General features: G+C 51.4%; 1 protein-coding gene across 2 annotated transcripts; it reads left to right on the plus strand.

Moving 5' to 3' along the window:
• Positions 1–663: 663 nt before the first annotated feature.
• Positions 664–13,322, plus strand: FCAMR (Fc alpha and mu receptor). 2 transcript variants are annotated; one of them, XM_025855057.2, is made up of 7 exons: positions 664–808; positions 3,656–3,716; positions 5,156–5,299; positions 7,968–8,306; positions 9,456–10,212; positions 10,867–10,985; positions 11,623–13,322. In XM_025855057.2, the coding sequence occupies exons 1-7, from the start codon at positions 773–775 to the stop codon at positions 11,805–11,807; spliced, it is 1,641 nt and encodes a 546-aa protein (XP_025710842.2). In that variant the 5' UTR covers positions 664–772; the 3' UTR covers positions 11,808–13,322. The 2 variants fall into 2 exon arrangements, with proteins under 2 accessions (XP_025710842.2, XP_073740641.1); XM_073884540.1 differs by lacking the exon at positions 5,156–5,299 and having other exon boundaries at positions 7,965–8,306.
• The last annotated feature ends 6,192 nt before the right edge of the window (positions 13,323–19,514 follow it).

A 19,514-nucleotide genomic window follows, 5' to 3' on the forward strand; every position in this document is an offset into this window, starting at 1 on the left:
CTTAATTGTCATTTTGATGTCAGTTTAAAACCAACAGAGGTAGGCATTACATCTTTTACAAGGAAGAGAACCCACCCATGATATATTTTCCAAAGCAAAATGTTGGGGTATTTTTAAGCATGTTGTTATCCTCCGGGATGAGCCATGCTGGTCAGTGCTCTCTTTCCATGGAAATCATCTCATTTCCTGTATTGTGCTTTGTCTGGAGCATGAATTAGGGACTACCAGACGTGCAGTTGACCTGGAGTCTGTGACCCAAATTGGCTCTCCTGGGAGCCGATGGGGCCAGGCCAGCAGAAGGCACCAGCTGCCCAGCCAGACTACTGGGGAATTCCTCTCCTGAATTTTCTCTCCTCCCCAGATTGCTGCATCACTTATCCTGAAAGGGCAAGCTAAACTGGGGCATCCTGAAAAATCTGGGGCCCTGGACTGGAGGGGAAATGAGAGATGGAAGGATGTGGATTCTTGACGTCACTGTCACCACCCCTGGAAAAGTTCTGCAAGAGTAAGTGACAGTGAGGACCACAAGGAACCAGGACCAGCTCCTTCCTAGAACTAGTAGGCAGGGTGCAGTGACTTGCTGCAGCTGTGGAGAGGCGAGGTGCAGAGCTCCATCTTGTACTTGGAGCTTCTTGTAGCTCCAGCTGTTTCCAGCTCTCCAGGGCTGATTCTCAGTCTCAAGGTTAAAGAAAAGAAGCTAGAAGGTGTTCAGCAGCTCAAAAAGAGAGAGAGTAAAAAGAAAAGTCCGGGTGGATTTTATCTCTGGACTGAGATGGCTGGAGAAGCCTCAGCTAAGCCAGGAGGACAGGTGAGACTCGGCTTTCTCCCCAGAGGCTGGGGTCTTGTCTCTCCCCCAGGGGGAGGGGTGGTGGTGGTGACTTGCAGCAGCAACTCTCAAGTGTGCATTCAGGGGCCTTTCCTGGAGCAGGCTGGGCTCATGCCCCGGAGGCCAGGGAAGGACCATGGGGTTTAGCCCACAGCCCACAGTGCCTCCCCACTCTCCTGCTCACCCTGACTCTCCCTCCCACCAGAGTGCATGATTCCTTTGAGGCCCTGAGTCATGTGGAACCAACAAATGTCAGAAAGAGAAGGAGACATGGAAATCACACAAAGTTCTTCTGCTGTAGTGGAGACAAGGATGCATTTGCTCTAGGTTATTCTATAAGCCGTGAGCAAAGCGAAGGCTCCAGAGTCCTGGTTCTATGCACTTCCCTCTACATCACATGGGCTCTTTTGCTTTCTTGTCTGCTGCCCCAGGGGTAGGGAATAGGAGGGAAGTGTGGGGGGGGCAGTAGGGATTTGGGGAGTCATACACCAGCCTGTGCTGGAGATGTAGATGCCCTTCCCAGCAGGACAGAGGGATGAGAGCCCCCCACCACGTGGCCCTCATCCCCTAAAATGCTGTGCATTATTACAGAGGACTGTAGCCCCAGGCTGCTGAGTTGGGGCTCTCTGTATCCTGGAGAAAGGTTTTCTGAAGGTCACTGGCAGGGTGGTTGGCTTGGAGACATTTCCTCGAATATAGTCCTTTCAGCCTCCAATCAAGGCTGATAACTCCCCAGAGACTTTTTATCTCACACTCCGAGCTTCCTCATTGCCCCTCAGGGGCGAGGTGGCTTTTGCTCCCAAGCCTGGAGATTGCTGCGCGGGTGGACTTGGGAGGAACTAGGTGGTGTGGTGCGGAGACTTTGACCTCAACTTGTGCCATGTCAGCACCTAGTGTGTTAGAAAAACAAGCCCCGAGGAACCTGGGCTTGGTGGACATTAATCAAACAACAGATTAGGCGCAGGCACACCTGGGAGAGCCTCCAGGTGAAGGCAGGCAGCCAGAAGCTCTGGACGGCGAGTAGGGCCTAGGCTGCCATGGCGGCGCCCAAGGCAGGGGCATCGCTAAGAGGGCACGAAGGGGGCGCGAGGAGCCTGAGGACTCTTGTAGCTTCCTCCGCTCTCGGGGCTCTACCTGGATAGAGCAGGCCAAGGCTTTAGGGGAGACGGCTGGGCAGAGCCAAGCTGAGGTGACAGTTTGCAGCTGCAGTGCCAACCTATGGATCCTACCATTCTCCTGCCCCCTACTCTCTTCCTTTGCCCTTCCTTTCCTCTCCCGCTTCTCCTTGCCTCCCGCGTTCCCTTTCCTCCTCCTTTAGCCTATGTCCCAGCCTGGCCACTGGCCTTGTGTGGCTTAGTCTCATTGGGCAAGGGTGGGCCGTAAGGGTCTCCTGCACTCGGGCCAGACCACGATGGTCTGCACCTGTTCTCAACATTAGTGAGGCAGGGATTAGAGGGGGAAGGAGACTATGATCGCTAACTTAATTTTCTTTCTTTCTTTCTTTGTTTGTTTGTTTGTTTGTTTGTTTCTTTCTTTCTTTCTTTCTTTCTTTCTTTCTTTTTCTTTCTTTCTTTCTTTCTTTCTTTCTAAATGTATAGATCTGAAGAACTGCAGGCAGTAGATAGACTTAAAGCACAGATTTTGAATCAACTCAAAAGCATCCATGAAAACCCTGGGGTGGGGGGCGGCGCCTGGGTGGCTCAGTCGTTAAGCGTCTGCCTTCGGCTCAGGTCATGATCCCAGGGTCCTGGAATTGAGCCCCGCATCGGGCTCCCTGCTCGGCGGGAAGCCTGCTTCTCCCTCTCCCACTCCCCCTGCTTGTGTTCCCTTTCTCGCTGTCTCTCTCTGTCAAATAAATAAAATCTTAAAAAAAAAAAAAGAAAACCCTAGGGGGAATACAAATGAAGTATAATGTACAATCTCTGTCTTTATAATCAGCAAGCAATAAAAGACTACTGAGTGGGGATCAGTATGGTGTCTCTTCCGAGAGTGGTCCATTCTTGCTCCTGCGCCATGCTACATCCAGCCCAGAGCCTGGGGTAGAGTGATGGCACATAGAGTCCCACCTGGCCAGCAGGAGAGACCAGAGTAAGGGGAGAGCAGCGTGGACCGGAGGACAGGGAGGGCTTTCTAGAAGTTGTGGAGAAGAAAGAGAATAGGACCCTTGTGCCGACAATTTCACGTCCTGAGAGCTAATTTCTAAGTCCTTGTTACCACCCGGCGGCACCCCACCAGCAAAACAGAAAGCTTCTCTTGAAGGAACCAATTCTCTTTCTGCAAAAAAGAAGGGGTGAGAAGGGAAGGGGGAGGGAGCTACTCTGTACCCAGCACACTGCCAGCACTTCTAACACAATCTAGTTTCAGTTGTGCAACAACTCCCTGACGCATGTGCTCATTCTCCCGGGGAGGAAGCTGACCCCTGAAGGCCCCACAACTCCCGCCTACGTTTCAACTTCAAGGGTGTCATCTTTCCACGACACAAGGCTCCCCCACATTCAGAGCTCCGCGCTGGCAAGTGGGTGCGGGGGCTGGGATCCTACAGGGGGAGTTCCAACTCTTCTGAACACAGAAACCCCAAGGGTGGGGACCTTTTAGCCTTGGTAGTGGTGACTGGGCCAAACACGCATGCTGAGGAGTGGGTGATGGAGTCATGCTTCTCTCAGGGAGGGCAGTTCCCGTCCTGCCCTTGGTGACATATACCCCATCCACCACAACACTGAGCACACTGAGGTCCTCCAGTGAGAAAGGGCCCGCCCAGGTCTCCCTGCTGCTCACCCTAGCTTCTCACCTGCCCCCCTCAGGCTTCTTCAACTACAGTGTTTTTTGCAGGTCGCCAACCAGAGGGCAGGTTGGAAAATGCCCGTCCTCCTGACGTTGTGCCTCTTGCAAGGTGAGTCCCAAACACAGCCCAGATTCGGAGCTTGCAAAACCAGCCCTGTGCCTTCCAGGCTGCGGAGATTCCTGGCGGGCGGTTCGGTGGTGGCGTTGACCGCTGCCCCGGCACTTTGGCCATACCCTTGGCTCTCTCTCCCGGCATCCCAGACCATGCAGTGCATCCAGGGAGGGGTCAGGTCTGGGCCTGGAGGGAGTGAGAGGCGCAAGAGCTCACAAGAGAGAGCCAATGCCTGCTTTGCTCATTTCTAGAATATTCACTGTTAGGATATTCCCAATGTTTCTGCTCTCTTCCCTTCAAGTTGATGACTGAAAGGTGGCGGCATTTGCAAGATGAGGGTTCCAGAGCATACACACAAGAGACAGAAGGGGTACTGCTCATTCCCACTCATTCCAAAAACACTCAGTGCCAGGCCCAGGACTAGGGACTTAAAGATGCAGACCTGCCCTCCTCAAAAGTGTTCAGAGTCTACGAGAAACTGGTGGGTAAACAAAATTTGCATCTCTGCATCTACTGATTTAATCAGCACACATTTATGGAGGGCCAAGCACGTGCCAGTCACAAGGGACAGCTGGATGGAGGACAGAGTCTTTGCCCCAATAGGTCCTGGCAGGCTGGTATGGTGAGGCTGGCCAGGTATGGATCAGGCTCAAATGATGCATGGCCCTGTCTCCGTGCTGTGGTGTCTAGATTTTATTTTGATGGAAATGGGGAACCACTGAGAAATGTGGTGAATATGTGCCCAGAGTGTCTGGTACCTAGAACTTAGTCCCGTGTAGATACTGAACAAATAATCATTAAATGAATGAATGAAAATGCTCTGGTAATACCCAAAAAAAAGGGTGAATAATTGTGTTTGGCTTATAAACAAATCAGAATTTTAATGAACCAAACGTTCATTTTGAGCAAGAACTCTCTGTCATATAATCACACCATCTCTTGATTTGAATCTCCCACTAGCTGCCTTTGAAAAATTTTCAGTAGAAGCAGGTGTCCCCTGCCCCCAGATGAAAACTCAGGCAGGCCCATGATTTTTCTGCTAACATATTAATGTAGGTAAGAGTCCTGACTCAATTCCCTTAAGTCTCAAATGCTGAATTTGATACTTTTAAGGGTGCAGTTAAGTATTCTGGACAGCATTTCAGTCTTCCTTCAAAGAAATGCCCCCTCAGCCCCCCAAGGCCTGCGGCCAGGAAGGCAGCACAGGGGATGGGGTGGCCCCCTCTCCGCTGTCCGTCTCCTCCTTCTCCTCCCCATGTTGGCAGCTGACACGTGGGACTCCAGCAGTGTCACAGGAGCCAAAGGGAGGCAAGGCAGAAGGCAGGGAACTCTTACCTGATGGGGTGGCAAGGAGTTTACAGCCGGCTCTTCCTCTCATGGCTGCATTTGTGAGCTTAGAGGGTCCCCTGATGGTTCATCTCCTCCCTTTGTCCCAGGTTCTGCTTTGACCCATCCACACAGAAGACCCCATCTCAGATGCCAGTGGAAGGGCCCTCTGCCCTCCCGGCCCCACCTCTGGGCCAAGGAAACACTCGCTCCTTTCCCACCCCCATGCCGGATGGAGGAGACAGCCACTGCAGGTGCAACCATTCTCCCCCTGTCCTGCCTCTTGTGCTCTCTCAGACCGAGTTGGTCTCTAGTCCCTGGGCTCCCTCCATCCACAGGACCCCCCCTCACTCCTCCCCGGGGGAAGCCAGAGCCACAGACAACTGCAGGGAAGTGATGGTGGAATGAGTGCAGGGCCCCTGCCTCCACCAAAGGGCTGGGAATCTGCAGCAGGGAGCCCAGGCGGGCACCACATGGATCCTAAAATGCTAGCCCACAGGTGACCAATAAAACATTCCAAAGTATTTATAATACATACCAAATATATTCCCAATTATATAATATATATACACCTTAATTATATATAACTAAGAGCTACTGATCAGTAATTCACCAAACGAGTTCTCAAGGGCAAGTAAAACTTGGTATTAACAAAAGAAAAAATGTTCACTGCAAGAGCTCATTAAGGGTTCTTAATCAGCCTTCTCCTGCGAGGTCAGACTGCCCCCATCCTGCTGATGAATGGGGCAGAGAGCCTCTTGTATGTGCCATGTGTAGATTGCAAGAATTCATGAGAACTAGGGTATGAACACTTTATCAGGGCACCCCATCACTGTTGTCCCGAGACGGTCCTTGTTTGTAGTTGTGAATATTCTTGACTTTTAAAGACAAGTTGCCATTTAGCTTTACTAATAATGGCATAGTTGGTGGCATGTCATTTAATTAAACTTACGGTGAGTACTGCCACAGTCATAGCACCGTGGCCTCGAGTCTTCCTATAATTAGACCTCAAGACATATGTAGCAGGCAGGCCGGCTTCATGAGCATGGGCCCTGGGCAGTCATAGGGCCCCAGACTCAGAAGGTGCTTGGTTTAACGCTCTGCTATCACCATAGTGAACAGGGGTTAATAAACTCCGAACAAGGGGTTCTGCATTTTCATTTTGCACTGGGCTTTGCAATTCTGTAGCCAGTTCTGGCAACAGGATATTAAACTGAACCTTCTTGGGGCTCCTGGGTGACTCGGTCCATTGAGTGTCTGCCTTTGGCTCAGGTCGTGATTTTGGGGTCCTGGGATCGAGTCCTGCATCAGGCTCCTTGCTCAGCGAGAGCCTGCTTCTCCCTCTCCCTCTGCAGCTCCCCCTGCTTGTGCTCTCTCTCTCTCTTTCTCAAATAAATAAATATCTTTAAAAACAAGCAAAAAAACCTGAGCCTTCTTGGCTTCAGAGGGCCCTAAAGACATAGAACAAATTGATAGATGCCAGGCACCCACATCCTAAAGCAGGATGTTGAAGCGCCTGCGCCGGACTGTGGCGAGGACCACAGAGGGGGTTGTGCCAGCCACAGCCCCCCATGTAGCCATCTGAAGAATCAGCAGAGGGTAGCCGAGCTCACCGGAAGAGCTGTTTTGGAGAGAGATGATGGGGTGTTGGGCTCGCCTTCACCTGCGCCCTCACGTTCAGTCAAGTAAGAGAAGGAACTTGTAGAAAGCCACTCACCAAGCTGTCCCATGTCCCAGCTTCTCCTGATGGCAGGGCCAAAGTGTGCTTCCCGTGACCAAATGTGGGACCCACAGAAAGGAGCTGGCCTGGGGGCTCCACCACAAAGGCCACCCAGAAAGGATGGGGACCACCCAAAGAAGGGCAGGTGGCCCGAAGTCATAGGTGTGGTGGTGTTGGAGGAGGGGCAAGAGGCCAGCAGGAGAGGCGGTTCTTACAAGGAAGGAGCTACGGCCAGAGGGCCGGTCTGGGAGGCAAAAGTTCTAGGAAGATCTCTGGCCATCCCTTGTTGCCCCTCACCTTCCCCTCTGTCCCTCCAGATGCAATCCCCGAGGGGCCTAAACAGCCGTTTGGAATAGAGGGAAGAGAACAAAGAGACAAGAGTTGCAACCAGTCACCGGACGGGACTGGATAGATATATTGCTCTTGACCAGATTGGACTTTTTCCTCCCCATGTAAGACTATGAAAGTTACTGTACCTGAAGTTATGCCTGAGATTTATCAAGGAGCAGAGCCAGTATGAAGAGACAGTGTAAGAACAAGCTTTGTTTCTGTTCGCACCAGGTCAAGTTCATGTCACTCAGTGAACAGGCCATAGACGTGTTCGAGCATGATTTATGCCTATGGCCAAAGCAGACATATTTACAGTATTGTTCATCTGTGCTTGGATGGTGGTACGTGTTTCTATTTCTACAGAAAAGCACGGTGCGAACCGGTGTGAACATTTTTCAACCACCGGTCTGGGGATGGACCCACTGAGTGGGCCAGGATTCTTGTGTTCAGGGCCCCCTTCCCTCTCGAGGGAAAGCACACTAATCTGTCCTCACCTCCTTACCATCTCTCTTGGGTTTTCCATCAAACAAACCATAGTCCTCCCATCAGATGTTGACCCAGGCTCTGGACGGACTTGTATGAGAATGTCCGGCGCATGATAGGCGCTAGCTAAATAGTTGGTAAGAGTACTCTTGCATTTCTGTCTCTCAGATGGGGCCTTAGACACAGCTCCATTCCACGGCTGGGGTACTCCTGATCCAGGGCACTGAGCTCCGACGTGCCCATATTGATTCTTCTTCGCTTCACTTTCATGAAGGCATTTTCTGACCTGTTCCCTAAATCTGGCAGAGTTTGGAGCTTGTAACTCCCCACACAGTGACTCTACCCAACACTCCCTTTCCTTTGACTCTCCCCCCTCACCCCTCCAGCAGCTGCAAATGCACTGAAGGGCCCGAGGCTGGTGTCTGGGGAACCTGGGGGAGCTGTCACCATCCGGTGCCATTACACCCCCTTGTCCATCAACAAGCATGTGAGGAAGTACTGGTGCCGCCTAAGCCCCGTGACGTGGATCTGCCACACCATCGTGTCCACCACCAACTACACTCACCTCGGCTACCGCGGCCGCGTGGCTCTAGCAGACTTCCCGCAGAGAGGCTTGTTTGTGGTGAGGCTGTCCCAGCTCTCCCCGAATGACGTGGGGCGCTATCGCTGTGGCATTGGAAACACAAACAGCATGTTCTTCTTCAGCATGAAGCTGACCGTCTCTGCAGGTATGGGCTGATGGCTGCTGGGTCAAGTCTGGTGACGTGAATGCTGGGAAGGAGAAGGTGCAGGCGCTGACCGACAGGTCCAAGAGGGCTTCAAGCCTGAGGGGGGTGGGGAGTGATGAGGAAAACCTGGGGGTAAAGCAAGGACTTTACGAAGTAGCCTTTCATTTCAGAAAGAAATTACCTTCAGAAGGAAGGTAGATATTTGGAAAAACTGCCTAAATGGATGCATGCAAGCTGTCCCACCCACATTTCCCCAAATTTTGTGGCCTGAATATTTGGTTTTCTTTTGTTTTTTTTTAAATTTTTTAAAAGATTTTATTTATTTATTTGAGAGAGAGAATGAGATAGAGAGAGAGCATGAGACGGAGGAGGGTCCGAGGGAGAAGCAGACTCCCTGCCGAGCAGGGAGCCTGATGCGGGACTCGATCCCGGGACTCCAGGATCGTGACCTGAGCCGAAGGCAGTCGCTTAACCAACTGAGTCACTCAGGCACCCCTGTGGCCTGAATATTTGAGAGGACTCCAAGAAGGGAGTGAATTGAAAAATGTGGCTTCTTCGGCTCACGATGTCTCTTTGTTCAGATAAGCAGAGCAGGTCAGATACTCAGGACAGAAGAGGCTTTTCCTGAGACCGAGCCCCTCAGCAGACATCTGAGAAGCTGCCAGGTCCATGCTCTGCATGGTAGGTTCCAGAGACGCGACCTGGAGGTGGGCACCCAGAGTCCATGGAAGGGGGCCCAGGCAGTGGCTGGCCAGGAGAAGTGGCATGTCAGAGGACAGGCAGAGCCTGGCATTGCACTTGTCCGGTTAGATGTTGCCCTGACCATCTGCGGAGATTGCCTGCTCCGTCTGAGGAGCAGTATATGGTGGGCTGTGGGAAAAGGGCCAGCATGGGAGTGCAGGACAGCTCTCAGAGTGTACGTGGGCATTAAACAAGGAGAAAGGACCATAGAATGTCAATATTTGCGACAGGCTAGAGAATACACCTGGTTTTCCCTCATTTTTATTTTATCCATCATACTGACTGAAGACTGTGTTGCTTAGTGAGGTCGCATTCCTTGGAGCAAGCACCTTAAGCCTGGCATCCTTTGCTAAATGCTGCAGGCAGCTGGGGTAGCCTTTCCACGTGGTCTCCCTCTGCCGTTCACAGATCCTTCCAGAACCATCCCCATGGCCACTCCAGCTGCCGGTGAGCTCGTCATGGGATCCTTCGGAGCAGTGTTACCAGCGGCCAGCAGACGGACCTCAGGAACGGCTCAGACTGTAGAAAGCCAGGGGACAGGATGGGATAGGGTTGCTCTGACTCCAGGGACCAACAGAACAACAGCGTCAGCTGAGGGAAGGCAGACTCCAGGAACAGCTGAGGGAGTGGCTCTAGGGACGGCCAGCCAGGTAGAGGGTTCTGTCTGGGCAACAGTGCCCACTCCAGAGAGTCCGGCTTCAACAACTGGAGGCGTGTCCAGTACGACAAAAGGTGTTTGGGTGTGGGACACCAGAAGCTCAGTGGCGAATAGGGCGAGGCCCCGCCAGGAAGGGAGGGAGACAACGACAGAGGCCGATGGGCCACCTGTAGAAACAGAGGGGGTCGGAACAGCTCCGGATGTCACTGGGAAGGTCATAGGGACCAGTAGGCCATCAACTCTGGTCTCAGAAAAATGGGTGCAGGAAATCCTGCAAGAAGCAACAACCGTTTCTAAGCCACATGACCTGGGCTCCATTGAAGGAACTACCCCAGCCGCAGGTGTGTGGATCCTGGGGCCCACCAGCATAGAGATGGCGTCTGAGGAGGGAGCCACCGAAGAGGACCTAGACATGCCTGTTGGAGACAGCGATCCCCAAGCCACACAGAGCCAGGCCCCAGCTGCTGGGTCCATGAGGCTCTTGGGCAAGGTGTCCTCCATGATGAGGTAAACTCCCAGACCTTCACCTTGGCCCGGGCTCCATATCTGCCCCACTCCCGGCATGCTCCTCCGTGGGCTGACCACTGTACCCCACTCCATCTGCTCACTTCTCTCTTTATAACCCCACGACAGCGAAGGGCAAGGACCATAAAAATCGCAGACCCTCCCTTGTTCAAGAGTCCTTGCTAAGGAGCCCTGAGTATTTTCATGTGGTTTTCAAGTAAAAATCTAAACATTAGGAAAAGAGAATATTTAGGTGGAACCTTTGGGACTTTTTTTTAAAAGATGAGGAACAAAAGCTCTAGAGAGGGAGAGGTACTTGCTGAAGCCACAGGGAAAGATTGTGGCAGAGCCAAATGGCCAGGGTAGATTCCCTGACTCGCTCCGTCCTGTTTCCCACTGTGCCACGCAGTGGGGCCCACACACACGGGCAGTGCAGGAGGGACTGGGATTCAGGGCATGGGAACCTGCAGACAGGGGTCCTGGTCCCAGCTCCGCTACTCACCCGCCGGGGGAATGAAGGCAGCCAACTTCCCTCACCTCAGCTTCTCACCTGTAAAGTGAGGGGCGAGGGCCAAATGCCCTTCAGCCTCCTGTCCAGCTCCAACCTTCCCTCCCCTGTGCTCTTCCTCCTCCCCCCACCGGCTCCTTCCTCTCCAGCGTTTCTCCAGGAGAGAATAACATCTCTCGGATCCTGATTCTCGCCTCCACGGTGCTGTGCCCCCTTACACTTGTGGTTCTTGGCCTGTTGCAAAAGAAGCTCTGGAGAAACAAGATGAGTGAGTTGAGTTGAAGTAGTCCCAAGGCTGGGGAGGGAGTTTTCGTTCCAATCAGACACCCTCAGGACTGGGTGGCGTCAGAGTTGGTGCCAGGACCTGGGATATAGAAATGCTAAGTTCTCGTCGGAGCCATTTAACCACTCCTGGCCTTGGTTTATCAATGAAATGGGAGAATCATCTCTATACTTAGGCCTTGGTGACATCCCAGAACTGAAGGAGAAGCTCTTCAGAGGATGGTAAGACAGATGCTAACTGTAGGCATGTGAACCACAGGAGCAATCCCAGACGTGGATGGCAGGAGGGCTGGGACCAGATGTGGGGGCAAACTACACTTGCACCCTCTGCATGCCCTGGCTGAAAGTCTCTTCCAGCCCAGGTTTAAATACTCCTAAAATGAGTGCTCCGTGGTGGTTAGCTCTGATGAAGAGAGGGTGAGATTTGTGGGAGCAAGTGGAAGAGGCTAAGATGATCACCCCAGGACCCCAAAGGCCTGGCCCAATCCTTTTCAATCAAAGGGGTCAATTGCAATTCTTCTGTGTCAGGAAGTTCCCAATGTCTTGTGGGGGTTGGGGTTGGGGTCCTCAGGGAATCAAATTCAGTTCCCAGTCCCTTCACAGCATCCTCTGTGTCTGTGCAGCTCAGGAGGCAAAAAGAACAGCAGCGGTCACCTTGATTCAGATGACATATTTCCTGGAACTGAGCCTCCAGCCAGACCAGCTGCCCCCCCACATGGAAAGGAATATGCTCCGGGATGACTGTCGTCCCCAGGCCAGTCTGACTGTCCCGGAGATGCACCCTGGACCCCGAGAAATGGAAGCATAAGCTGCTCAGTCACCGTGGAAAGAGAACCAGGACCAAACACCACAACTTCAGCCTTTTCTCATCCTTCCGCCACCTGTACGAAGGGGAGCTAATGGAGCTGGGGCTCCATCTGGGAAAGCAGAGGTTGGCCATCCTTGGACCCAGGAAGGTCAAACATTTCCCACAGCCAAAGGTGATGCATGATTCAAAGAAGGCTTCAAGAAAGGAGTGATTGAACCCTGATGGAGGTCACCTAGGAAAGTGTGGAATTTCCCTTCCTGGGGGTTTGAAAAGCTAAGAGGCTTCCAATTACTATAACTTCTTAGCCATCATTCCTAGCCCTTGCTAGCTGCCCCCCTTTCTGAAGTCTGTTAGCACTCAGCCTGCTGCACACATTTCATCATATTCACGTATACGAGGCTTGCCTTCTCAAGTACATTCTAAGCTCCTTTAGGGCAGTTATCATGTTGGATCCACCTCACTAAGTCCCCAGAGACCTTCCAACTCAGTGGGGCCCCAGTAAATATTTGTGACCGAAAGGCTGACTGGAGGGCATGGGTTCAGTGGCCTCTGAGATGCTCTGAGTCCCCTTCACTTGGGAGTTCCCCTGGTTGACTCCACCTGCAGGTGCTTTCTCCATAGAAACCAAAAAGAACAACCCCCATCCCTCAAATCATCCCTCCCCATTTGAGCCCACACTCATCATGCCATAGACTTTTTGACCCAGGCAAGATTTTCTGGGATTTTCCTAAACTCATGGATGAGGAGGGTATTTTTCAGTAGATTCTCACCTTCTTCATAAAGCTCCTTTTGTTCAACTGCTTATAAATCCTTGATATCAAGGACTGTTGATGAAGCTGGGAAATGGTCATTTTAAGGGGAGGGCGGTGTTAACAGACAAGGTGGCCAGAAGGAATTTTATGTGGACTCTGCTTTATGAACACTTCATTCCATGCCTATCAGGGAACTTTCACACCACCCTTGGTCCCACTGTCTTTTCAGGGGTCACATCTGCTCTTTTATTTTGCCAAATCTGTTAACCAGCTGTCTGAACTTCATGTTTGGGCAAAGCAGCCTTTGAGCAATGGGAGAGAAAGAAAGGAAACACTCCGATATCAAGTTGAGAATTGTCAGGTTGACAATTCCAGAAGGGTCAGCCCTGCCTCGTTATGCAGTCAGCAACACTAGAAACCCTCCATTAATACCTCCTCACAGCTGGTGCTGAGCACAGACACTGTCTCCAGAAAATCATGGTGAGTTAGTGGTCAAAGTTGGTGAGAGAGACCCCATTGTTTTGGATAAGTAGGGAAGTTGAATGGATCTAGCCAAATGGAATCACAGACTTTCAGAGCTAATAGATCTTTAGAGTCTAGGGTGAAGTAACTGAGGCCCTGTGGGGAGAAGTTATTTGGTTAAACCCAGTTAGTAATAGAGTAAGGATCACAAAAGGGAACTCCCAACCTTGATCTAGTGCTTTCTCCACTTCGCCATTGCTAAATAATCAATATATCAAAGCAAAACTAATTAAAAAAAATCAATAACACCGCAGTCATCTTGCTCCAGACCGTTTTTGTGAACACTCTCTCAGTGACCAGCCTGAAAAGCTTTTAAGAGTGATAGAGGAGGTAGGACAGCCATATTTCCCCATTCTACCAATGAGGAAGCAGGCCCCGGGGGTGGGGGTGGGGGTCGGCCCAAGTGTAATACAGCCAAGGTCACTTGGCCCATTAGACGAGAGTTCAGGCAGTAGAGGAGAATTCCACCTGACTAGTGTTTACGGGGCATCCACAGAACGTGAGCTTTTTTACGAGGTGTTCTGAGGGGGAAAAAAAAGTTGCGGTAGATCAAACAAGTTGGGAAATGTCGGTTAAACAATAAACGGGTTCTTATGCGTACGATATTTTGGAGCCTTTGATACAATAAGGGGCATTGTAATAGCCTTAGGGTGTGGGGATATGAACGTTTCCCCTGCGTTTTGGACTCTAGTGTCTTGGTGAAGCAATCTAGCTGGCCTGGGTTCCTCAGATCGCTCTTTGTTGGGGAAAGCTGGAGGCACGAAAGCAAGGGCTTGTGAACCCTTTCATGGCAAAGGCCTGCTAGTAAATACTTTAGACTTTGTAGGACACATAGCCTCTGTCGCAACTACACAGCGCTGCCGTTGTAGCACCAGATTGACCAAGGACAATACGTAAACGAATGATGCTGGCTGTGAGCCAACACAATTTTATTTTACAGAAACAGGTGTCAGGCTGGATCTGGCTCTAGAGCCATGATTTGCCAATCCCTGAGCTAAGCCATAAAAGCACACAAGACTCTGATGTCAAGGACCAGACCCCACTCTTCCTCATGAGTTTCCCTGCCTCCCCCTGCTTCCCCCTGACTACCCCTCTCAGGGACCTCTCCTTCCTCCGAACTCCTGTAACACTTTCTGCTTGGGGTTCAGCAAGGAGGATGCCCAGCCTGACAACTCCATCTTGGGGAAAGAGGGGCCCAGCCTGGTAAGGGTGTTGGCCAAGTGGCTGGAGGCAGGAGTGACTTCTGGAAGTAGAACCAGCTGCCATGTCAGGGTGCATGAGGGGAAGCTGAGGTCTGCCAAGGGGAGGGACCAGTACAAGTTCAAAGGGTCAGAGCAGAGTCAAGATTAGAGTCTCGGGGCCTACACTTTGGAGCTGGGCAGAGATAAGATCTGAGGGAAACTCTCACCGGGAAGGAAATGGGGCAGCCCCAAATCTTTACAGCTCTCCTTTATGGGCTAACCGATGCCTGGAGTGGGGCAGAAGTCAGACACCGCAGGCCAACTCCACCACTTGGGATGCGTCAGTGATTCGTTTTTCATCTTCTATCCCCAGCTAGCATGGTAGTCACATCACTGGGACGAGGGGCAGGGAAAGATCCATCACCAGGCTGGAATCGGGGAAGTCTCCCTGGAGATTTGAATGCAAGATGCAGTGAGCCCAGACTTTCCCATGATGGACAGGTCCTCCCCGAGAGCACACAGCTCTTAATGCAGCTGCTCCTTGCTTTAGTATCTCTATGTAGCAGGCACCACCCTCGGGTCTCACATTGCATTTGATGCAATGCTCCTGTAAGGCAGACATGAGAATTCTCACTTTCCAGACGCAAAAGCTGAGGTCAGAGAAATGAAGTAGTTAGACTCCTAGGGAAAGGGCAAGCGGAGAATTGAACACAAGCAGTCTACCTCCAAGGTTAAATCCTCGATCGGTACCCCACGCTGCCTTCCTCCACACTTGGGTTTATGCCCTGGCATCTGATCAGGTCTTTTCTTGTTTAACCTTTGAGAGCCTTCTTTGTTTTCCTCTTTAAGCCCATGCATAGAAGGTTTTATAATCATTTCCAGTAATTTGTTTTCTTTGGTCACCTATCAGGCTGATTCCAACCTGGCTAAGCAAAGTATACAAGTTCACAGAGCTGGAACGGAGAGCTAAAAAACCAGTCACTCTGTCGAGGTCCTTACTGGCATCATAGAGCTCAGATCTTTCATTCCCTGCAGGGTTGTCCGTCCATCTCAGGTAACCCAGGGCAAAGGCTTGACTCCCACCCCCCAGCAACTTGTCATTATTCTCCACTAAGATTTTGGGGGTTTCTTCCTCTCTTCCAGCAGCAGGTGTGGTCTGGGAAATATAGAATCAGCTTAAACACAGCTTCAGTCAGACACAAAAACGAAGGTATTTCCATGGAATGATCTATAATGCACTTAAGCCAAGTAGACATGAATTGTGTGACTATTTTCCACGGGTACAGATACTCTAAGGCTAAGAACTTGACAGATGTTGAATGGAAATGGAGATTCTACACAAAAGGCAACGGACCCTCTGGCAGGGTCCAGCACCACCAAGCTCTCCACTTCCCATTAAGGGATGCCACTTGGCTCGTGGGCACTGACCACCCCCCCCCACCCTGGGCCAGCCTGCTCCCTTCACTATAAGCAGGAGGATGAATTGTCACCACCCCCCACCTGCTCCCCAAGGGGTCAGCAGAAACCAGAAAGGCAGCAGAGAGGCAGGGGAGGACACTATGCCACCCTTCTGTAGGCACATAGAAATCATGAACGCTGGGGCACTGGGCCAGTAAGCCACTATTTGTCCCCTGGTCCCATTTTGTTGAAGACGCACATTCCCTTGTTAGCATCCAGAGTCTTCTCTGTTCCGCCTTTTCCAACCTCTGGCCGAGTTCCCAACTTTTGCTTATTTGCTGACTTGGTCTAGATCTACCAGTTCTGCTCTGAGAATAAAAGGTCAAAGAAGGGCCACTTCTTTCCCTAATGTTACAAATCCCTGACTCCCCCGAGTATCTTAGCTAAGAGGGGAAGAGCTAGGACTACCATGACCAAAGATGTTTTCCATGTTGCCCCGCAAGTGCAGATGTTGCACTTGAAACAAGAGTTCAGGAAAAGGCCATCAGCGAGTTTTGCTTCTGTAGAGCCTGGCATGGTAAAGGGCAGACTGGTTAGTGAATGCAACTGGCCTAAACTCTTCATTTTGCCAACACATGACACCACCTGTGTAGTGCAGACAACTAAAAATTAATTACAGTATATGTCACCAGAAAAAAAAGTGGATTGTACACCATTGCACTGATGGGAATGTTGAAGCTCAGAGGGGCATGGGCTGCAGGGGATCACAGAGGATATTTTTCCAGTGGCTGTCTGACAGGTGAACCGTGGGCTGAAGGCCAGGCTCAGACCAGGAACAAGGAAATGGCACATCTGCAGAAGGACCCCAGTGGCTTATGAGAGGGGCTGGGCCCTGTTACCTGACACTCTGCCTATTGACTTTGGATGTCTGCTCTAAAAATCTTCCTCCTTCCGCCCCTCCCTGGCCAGAGTATGGAGGTAGGAGAGGGCAAGAGAGCAGTTTGGTAACCTCAGAAAAGGCTGGTTCATTTGTTCTTGCCTCTCAGAATGAAAGAATAAAAGTCTCTGGGGCTCCTTGATTGGCCCCGGGAAATTGAAAGAGCCTTTGGACCAAGACCAATTTTCCGATCCAGCTTCACTATTCCTTGTTCTTTGCAACAGGCTCCTCGGGGCTCCCACCGCAGTCTCTGCCTTCACTGCTCCACCACCCAAATGACGAAGACAAACTCCCTTACCCCAGGAGCCCCCGAGGAAATGTTGTTTTCACTCCCTGATTGAGAGTGAATAGAACTAGGAAAACAGGTGAGGGGTGGGCCATGTGGGCAGTGACACAAGGAGGCAGGTAATCAGGGAGAAGGAGGAGGCTCAGCGAGTTCATGTGGAAAAAGGAGAGTCCTTAGGCTCTCATGTGTACTTGGTGGGGTAAGCTGCCCTCCCTGACACTCTCCGGTGACCAGAACCAACTTCTTCCCCACCCTCCACGCATCTACCACCCAGCTGGCCAGCCTCCGATTTCTCCCTCATTCAGGTTGTTCTTGACATTGACGTGATGCCAGTCCCAGTCCCAGATGTCAGGCTCCGAGCTCCTTAAGAAGGGCCTGGGGAGCCAGGCAAATGCAGAGTATTTATAGCTAACCCCCCCCCCCCACCCTACTCCCTAACAGGGAGGCTCACCTGGGAAAAGGCTCAGGCCTCCAAATATATGTCTGGGCTCAGGAGCTCCCCAAAAGCCTCCCTGAGCTCAGCCAACTAGACTATTGCAGGGTCCACTTTCATGGTGGGATTCCAGGCAGCGGCCCCACGAGGGACTGTCTTCCAGCCCGCAGCACCCAGCTGGGCACCAATGGCAGTAGTCCCCATCCCGTGGCCTCTCTCCAGCCCAGGACGGAGAGAGCACATGCTGTGTTCCTTCCAGTGGAAGACAGCTAGGGGCAGGAATTACTAGAATATTACCTACTGATGGCGAGGGTAGGGCTGCTTGGACATGATAATCCCACATAGTCAATATCCTTAAAAGGGGGTGGGGAGGGGCTTGATATTTAGCGTCGGTAGATTCACGGTCATAATTCTATTTTCCAGTGATTGACACTGACATGACCATATGATTGCTTTGCTGAGGAATGCTGGATTTCGGGGCTGGCTGGCCTGGGATTAAACATTGACTCTACATGGGGTTAAACATTGACTCAGCCAAAGATCTGCCCATGGGAGCCGAGAACTGGCAGTAAACAGCAGCAATAGTCTGTTTCATCTGTCCGCTGTTATCTCCCTTGGCTGGGGAAAGCCGCATTTATAAGCACCATCTGCAGGGAGGGATGCCAGAATGTCAGAAGGGCAGGGGCGGTCTGGGGAAGGACCCTCCAGCTCAGGCCTCCCCTTCTCTATGGGTGGCTGGGTTAACCCATGGTCTTGGAGCATCCACCTGACAATGCCAGCCTGTAGCGTCAGACCTGCATAGGCCTGTATGTTTGGTCCTCTCCAGTCTTCCCTGAATCAGTTGAAGGTGCAAATTGCAGTCTGTTGCTGCCCAGAGAAGTCATTCCACTTCTCTGCCCTTGGTTCCTCATCGATCAGTGGAAATCACTCTTTGTTCTGAAAGCCTGTGTTGCCCCATTCATTTGAAGCTGAATCATAAGCTCCTGTAAGATACCAGCCACTGCACATATTATACTTAATATTTGTAACAAACATACAAGCTAAGTATAATTAGCCCCATTTTATAAATGAGAAAATTGAGGTCCAGAGACCCTAAGAAACTTGTCAAGGGTCCCCTGGGCCAGCAGATGACAGGGTTTGGATGTGAACCGGGTATTCTGGGTCTGGAGCCTGTGAGCTTTCCCCAAGACTGCACTGCCTCACTGCGAGGGCTACCGCCCAGCTGGGGTTGCTCCTTGGCAGTGGTGTATGGGGTGATGGCTCCTCAATTAGACCAGATGCCCTTGGGGAACAGAGAGGCACACTGGTGATATCTGTAATCTCCCTGGACCTCATTCAAACTGATCATGGGCATAGTAGATGCTTGCAATAGGCTAGAAAGTGGCCTCCCTTCCCCAAAGACATGCTCACCTCCTGATCCCTGGAATCTGTAATGTTACCTTATTTGGGAAAAGGGTCTTTGCAGATGTGATTCAGCCCAGGCACTTGAGATGAAGACATCATCCTGGATGACTCGAATGGACCCTAAATGCCATCACAAATGTCTTTGTAAGAGAGAGCCGAGAAACATTTGAGGCACACACGGAAGGCAGTATGAGCACAGGGGCAAGAGGGGCATGATGTAGCCACAAGCCAAAGAATGCCCAGGGATCCAGCAGCAGCTGGAAGCCAGGAGAGATGACGAACCGGATTCCCCCCCTAGAGCCTCCAGCAGGAGCGTGACTCTGTCCACTCCTGATTCAGACTCTTGGCCTCCAGAACTGAGAACACATTTCTGTTGTTTCAAGCCAGCAAAATTACAGTAATGTGTTACATCAGCAAACGCAGCGCTCACTCAAAACACAGAATCCTAGGACTGGAAAAGCCTTAGACACCGCATGGCCCAGTCCTCCCATTTAACAGAAGAAACAATCGCAGCCCTAAAGGAGGAATCGATTTGGCAAAGGTCACTCAGCAAGTTAGAGACAGAGCCAGGACCAGGGCACGTGTCCCGAGTCCAGACGGGTGCTCATGTTGAGTCCCAGGGTCATGAAAGTCAAATGAGAAGCTCTAGTTCTTATTATTAGTATATTCTTCTCATATAATTATTTCAAGAGGGAGGGGGGAACTTGAAAGCCTAAGATGGGACGTAAGTTTCAGAAGGTATGATTATTGCTGACTTGGGCAGTTGGACCCTCTTGGCCAGTCCCTCCCCACTC

Source organism: Callorhinus ursinus, unplaced genomic scaffold (assembly GCF_003265705.2).
Source record: "Callorhinus ursinus isolate GAN/ISIS: 27379988/994484 unplaced genomic scaffold, GSC_fseal_2.0 scaffold57, whole genome shotgun sequence".
NCBI lineage: Eukaryota > Metazoa > Chordata > Mammalia > Carnivora > Otariidae > Callorhinus > Callorhinus ursinus.

What these genes read in the sequence shown, in the direction of transcription:
- FCAMR (XM_025855057.2), top strand. Translation starts at nt 773, where the DNA reads ATGGCTGGAGAAGCCTCAGCTAAGCCAGGAGGACAG. An exon ending in AAGGTGTCCTCCATGATGAG is followed by an intron (nt 10,213 to 10,866) that starts GTAAACTCCCAG and finishes CTTCCTCTCCAG; the next exon opens with CGTTTCTCCAGGAGAGAATA. An exon ending in GCTCTGGAGAAACAAGATGA is followed by an intron (nt 10,986 to 11,622) that starts GTGAGTTGAGTT and finishes GTGTCTGTGCAG; the next exon opens with CTCAGGAGGCAAAAAGAACA.